The sequence below is a fragment of the Triticum dicoccoides genome, chromosome 3A (genome assembly GCF_002162155.2).
Source record: "Triticum dicoccoides isolate Atlit2015 ecotype Zavitan chromosome 3A, WEW_v2.0, whole genome shotgun sequence".
In the NCBI taxonomy this organism is placed as follows: Eukaryota; Viridiplantae; Streptophyta; class Magnoliopsida; order Poales; family Poaceae; genus Triticum; species Triticum dicoccoides.
In genome coordinates this window covers 485,480,652-485,486,679 of record NC_041384.1, presented here as the reverse complement: position 1 = coordinate 485,486,679, position 6,028 = coordinate 485,480,652, and the positions used below count along the sequence as shown (strand labels likewise).

Below are 6,028 nucleotides of genomic sequence, written 5' to 3'. Positions count from 1 at the left end.
ACTCTGTCAAGTGTCAATAACCAGAACGAAGGCCCCCAAGAAAGCTCATTTTTTTTAGTGAAAAATTGCCGCCGGCCGCCCCACTGAAAGCTCTTCCTTTGCTCCACTGAAATCGCCCCATCAACACTCCCTTTTACATCGTGCTTTTAGGCCAAAATACGCTCTATTTTATTGATCGTCAATAACACCGCTCATGGAAATACAATGGGCTGGCCGGCCGTGTTTTCCCCGTGAAATTGCAGCCCAGTTGTACATACTAGGCCCGTCCGTACACATGCCTGTTCTTTACAAAAAAAAACTACTACATTCTTCTCAGAAAAAAGAAAAAAAAAGTGACATCTGGGCCCCGACGCCACAGTTCTCGTGCGGCAGTCTGACGACCACCACCACACCAAACAAACCTCACCGGGCCAAGCGGCCGGGGCGCCCGTCCGTCCGTCCCACCGTCCTCTTCCCCTTGCTGCTGCCAGATAGCGCAACGGACCATGGCCGCCGTGGCAGGCCCCACCGTCCTCCGGCTCCGCCCCAGGGCCGCCTCCCTGTCCGCGCCGGCCATCTCCGCCCCTCCTCGCTGCCGCCTCAGCTCCGTAGCCTGCTCCTATCCCAAGGCAATCCCCTCCTCCTCGTGCTCAAACGCCTAGAGCATTTTTCCTCTACCTGTATGACCTCCTCTTTCGTGCTTGGTTAGCGATTAGGTGAGTTTTAATTAGTTGCTGGTGGAAGTCTTAATCGCCCGTATGGATAATTCGAAAAGGATGATTTTATTCCCTCTATTGGGTGCGATGTCAACGTGCCAATGAGTTTCAGTCATTTTTTGCTAGACTTTTTTACTGAAATACGAGTACCTCTTAAATTTTCACTGTTACATACTTACATGTACCTACTCTATGCTCCATATACTTCTGCGATCCTGGATGCTATGAACATGAAAATTGCAGTGAATTGTCTGGTTTAGCAGTACCAGCGTAATGACACGGGGTTATCTCTCAGCTTGCAGGATCATTTGCAGTTCAAAGGGTAAATGGAAGTAGGATGCAGTACTTGGGCACTCCAAAAGGTAATTTTTCCCTTACTTTCTGAAAAGATCTTTATTGAATACACATAGCCCTTTACGTTGATTTTACCACGTGTTAACAGAACAAGTTCTAAGGAGCTCCAGCAACCATGATGGACATAGTAAGCGAATTGTTTCCTGCACTGCTAGCGACAAACAGGAGCCAATTGCTTCGCTTACCTCGGACACACCGGTCTTAGAAGATACCAATAGTAATACTGCAGATTCCTCTGCATCTTTGGGCTCCGATTTTACTGAGAGGAGTGCTGGAAAACCGGGATTCATCTCATTTCATGGCGGCAGCTCTCAAACGTTAAGTGTGGAGGGTGTGCCACATCCTGGCAAGGAAGCATCTAGATTAGTATGGTTTGTTGGTCCAACTATTCTTGTGGCATTCTTGGTTCTTCCATCGCTTTACCTGCGCAGAGTACTCTCAGCCGTGTTTGAGGATTCCCTGTTGACAGGTATCCTTTCTGTGATAATTCAGAAATTTGTTCGTTTCATCCTCAACAACTCTGATAGTGTCTTTTATCTCATTCCTTTACCTCCCAGTCCCACCTTTTATTAGCTGAGGGAAATCAGTTATGTTGGTTACCACTTAACACAATCATATATCTGTTCCTGTTAGTAGCATTTATTCCATTAAAAGGCATGTAAGTAATTGGTGATTGAAAATAGGTAATTTCATTGCTTTACATCTGATCATCCCCCGAACACATTGTAACAATTTTCTAACCCTTAAATGAACACTGATGCACATAATTCGTTCTTGGAATATATTTACACATCTACTCCAAAGACACTACATGTACCATTCCTCATTGGGATGAAAACTAGCCATAGCTGCATTACTGATAGAGTTTTATTGTTGTATGCAGATTTCCTTATACTATTCTTCACTGAGGCTCTGTTTTACGGAGGAGTCGGGATTTTTGTCCTGTTAATTGATAAAGTCTGGAGACCTTTGCAGCAGGTAGCACCTAAGAGCTACATCTGGTCAAAAGCTAGGTTTTTCCGAATTTCTTCAGTAACAACGATGGTTCTAAGCCTGATAATACCGCTTCTGACAATGGGCATGGTTTGGCCCTGGACTGGTCCAGCAGCTTCAGCTACTCTTGCACCTTATCTGGTAGGTCTTGTTGTACAATTCGTATTCGAGCAGTATGCACGGCATCGGAAATCACCTTCTTGGCCAGTTATCCCTATTATCTTTAAGGTAATGTGGTTCTTACTTTATCCTGTTGTTATTTGGATCCTGAAGTTACCCTTTTGGGTTATAATCAAGTGTGATCGGGTGGAAATCTTTATGTCATTGTTAAGATGGTAGTCCTTCGTGGTGAACTCATGTTTCGGAGTTTTTTGTTTATCAGTCCAGTTTGTATTTTGCAATTGCTTAATGATAATGTGGAGCCATTTGCAGAATCTAAGTTGTTGTTATACATACATGGTAGGCCCATTTATAGGTCGTGGAACTACTCCCCGGCAATATGGAAAATAATCTTTAATCCTTAACAAATACTCCCTCCGTTCACAAATATAAGATGTTTTGGATATTTCAATATGGACTACATGCAGACTGAAATGAGTGAACAAACACACTAAAACATGTCTATATACTCTGTTCCATAATATAGTGCATATAGATTTTTTGAAAAGTCAAACTTTGCAAATTTCAATCAAGTTTAGAGAAAACTATTTATATGTACAATACCAAATATATAAAACATGAAACTACATCCTATGATGAATCTAATGATATATGTTTGACATTCTAGATGTAAATATTTTTCTCCACAAACTTGGTCAAAGTTTGTGAGGTTTGACTTTTCAAAACATATATACGCACTACATTATGGAACGGAGGGAGTAATCCAATTCGACAAAAAGTTAGAACATCTTTATTTGTCAACAGAGGGAGTAGCAATTTACCCCTGCTTTCCTATCAATATGATTCGTATCCACTTGTGGTTGGGTATCCTTATTCACTTCGATGCGGGCCAACTGCCTTGTGCATAGTGTGCACATATCATCGCTGGTCCTCGACAGGCAGCTCATCCTCGAGCTGAAGTGGCGCCATGTCTGCAACCCTTTGTAGCCCCATGTTGTGGAGATGTTGGGAAAGCTTGCACAAACATGAGAAATGAAGCTCTGATACTAGATTTTATGGGACAACTTGACTAACAATTCTGACAAATATGAAAACAATCTGGCTTATTGATTGTTTTTCTTTAACTGATAACCATACGAAAGGCATGACCGTATAATCTGTTAATCACAAAAGGTACAAGGAGGGTATATACGAAAAGAACTTGTGATATACGAAGGAGAGGGGGAAACAGGAGATATAAAAGGGACTGTATAAGGTTTATTGATTGCTTGGTTACAATGGACATGATGGTAGTCTTTCCTATATGCGGACCTCCTCCCAAGCAATATTTAAGATGAAAGAGATGAAATCCCTAACAAATACTCCCTCTGTCCCATAATATAAGAGAGAGAAGTGCATATTTCAACCCTCAACTTTTGCCCTAGTCTAATTTACAACCCCGAACTTCAATACCATCTAAATTACAACCCCGAACTCTCAAAACTGGCCAGGATTCAACCCTCCCCTCTCTGTTGACCGGTTTTGACCTGGTTGACCGGTTTTGACCAGTCAACAGGTCCAGTCAGCATGCCACATCAGCAAAAAGTGCAAAATTTCCAAGGAAACAACCTGTAAAATCGAAGAAAATCCAGGAAAAGAAATAAGAAATTCAATTTCCGAAAAACACGGAAAATAAAAAAACGAATTTCCAGAAAAAACCCAAAAACTCAAATTCCAGAAAAACATCATTTTTTATTTTCCCTAGCTTTTTCGCGAACAATTTTTTTGGAATTTTGCCTTTTTATATTTTTTCCCTGATCTTATAGATTTTTATTTACTTTTTCTTGAAATTTTGAAAAAAAAAATCTGACGTGGCATGCTGATTGGACCCGTTGACTAGTCAAAACTGGTCACCCCAGGTCAAAACCGGTCAACAGGGAGGGGAGGGTTGAATCCTGACCGGTTTTTAGACTTGGGGGTTGTAATTTAGACGGTATTAAAGTTCAGGGTTGTAAATTAGACTAGGGCAAGAGTTCAGGGTTGAAATATGCACTTCTCTCAATATAAGAGCGTTTTTGACACTACACTAGTGTAAAAAACGCTCTTATATTATGGGACAGAGGGAGTAGCAATCAATTAATCATTACTTTCCTAACAGTATGATCCTTATCCATATGTGGTTGGATATTCTTGGATGCAAGGGCTGGCTGCCTTGTGCATAGCATGCAAATAATAAAGTAGCAACTGAGTTTGGGAACATTGAAGTTCAGAAGGGGGGGGGGGTCTAACTTTCCATCCTTCAGAAATGATAACTTTGTATCAATGAGGCAAATGTCCTGATATTTCCGTAAACAATATACTGACAACCCAATATATTACATGGTTCATGTTTAATTTTGATCTGGTTGAGGATTTTAGGCACACGTCACACAACACATCATTTGTAATACAAGCTAAAAAAACACATCATTGATAATACACAGCCCAGTTTCCTTGTAGTGATCACTAGGCACACGTCAGTATTTGGTTCTAGGCTGTTAGCAACCTGTTCCCTCATGTGATAACTGTTTGTTTCATTTCATTGGTAAGTATAGTATAGCTTAGTAATGCCTGGCTGTCTGTGCCTGTTATTAAAGGATTGCCTACTTACACCATACACTATAGCTGCCTACTTTCCTGACTATGACTACTGCTGTTGTGCCATTTACTTTGCTCATGTTCATTCCAGCAAATCATGTGACTACATCTTAGCTGACGTTCTTCTTGAGTGAAATATTTTGGTAGTTCTTAGCATGTCTCATTTCCCCTTCCTTCCAGGTCTACAGGCTTCACCAACTGAACAGGGCAGCTCAACTGGTGACAGCACTCACCTTTTCTGTTAGAGGAACTGAGGCAACAAATCAAACTTTGTCTATCATGAACTCCTTAGGGGCACTACTGACTGTTCTTCAAATTCTTGGCGTTATCTGTGTATGGTCACTCTCGAGCTTTCTGATGAGGTTTCTTCCCTCTTCAGACATTCCAGATCCTTGACTCATAGGCTCATAGCACAGCAATTAAAGTAGTCAATGAATATAGCCTCCTCACTGTAAATTGATCTACCTGGAGCCAGTTTATACATCTGCAGAGGTTATCTTTAGTTTAGGGGTTAAACTGCTTCAGCTGATGAACTGCAGAGAAATTGTATGATTTGTCGGTCTGGAATTGAATAAACTGAAAAAAAAGAGCTGATCTGTTGGCTCTTTAGGATGTTCGATGCATGGGGTGTGTATGTGCTTTTCTTGTGGACCGAATACTGGCTAAGTGGGTATCACAAGATCAACTAATTTTGTCTGAAGTTATCCGTAGATTTTAGTTTTATACAATTCTCAACAGTCACCACTCCAATTGGAGTGTTTACACTGTGAAGTACAAAATGAATATGTTTGTTTATGGGTAATGTCAGCGAACGTTTGCTGGGAGAGCATGGCAAAACGAATGTTTTTCATGGCAATTATATTGTGCAGAGCATGACAATTTCTTCAAGTGAGCACGACTTTTACAACAAATCCTTGATTTGCTAGAAATTGCTGTGTTTCCGAAGAAATTGCTACCCTCCCACAACGTTATTCGCATAAAAAAAGTTCGCAAATGTCATGTCTACCGGTGAACGTTTGCTAGCTATTGCAGTCCTTGTTTTTTCATCATCGGTAAGCCAACACAATGGAGTGTTTATGCTAATATTTGCAAGTTATCAAAGGAGCAAATCCAGATATCAATGTCTATAACTTTGTCTTCTGACGTCCTTTTTCCCTTCTTTTTCCACCCATTCAGCTCCTACTTAAAAGTTAGGTAAAGTTCCATCTTTATTTCTTTCTTTCATAATCCCTTCCCACCCCACCTTCTAT

General features: G+C 40.9%; 1 protein-coding gene across 1 annotated transcript; it reads left to right on the top strand.

Moving 5' to 3' along the window:
* The first annotated feature begins 371 nt into the window (after window positions 1-371).
* Window positions 372-5,478, top strand: LOC119268697. Its single transcript, XM_037550396.1, has 5 exons — window positions 372-608; window positions 991-1,057; window positions 1,138-1,518; window positions 1,933-2,270; window positions 4,959-5,478. Exons 1-5 carry the CDS (start codon window positions 486-488, stop codon window positions 5,172-5,174), a joined length of 1,125 nt encoding a protein of 374 aa, XP_037406293.1. The 5' UTR covers window positions 372-485; the 3' UTR covers window positions 5,175-5,478.
* Window positions 5,479-6,028: the final 550 nt, after the last annotated feature.

Bases quoted from the DNA above. Each gene is read 5' to 3' on its own strand.
- LOC119268697 (XM_037550396.1), top strand. From the start codon at position 486: ATGGCCGCCGTGGCAGGCCCCACCGTCCTCCGGCTCCGCCCCAGGGCC. The intron at 1,519-1,932 runs GTATCCTTTCTG...TGTTGTATGCAG, and splicing joins TGAGGATTCCCTGTTGACAG to ATTTCCTTATACTATTCTTC. The intron at 2,271-4,958 runs GTAATGTGGTTC...CCTTCCTTCCAG, and splicing joins TTATCCCTATTATCTTTAAG to GTCTACAGGCTTCACCAACT.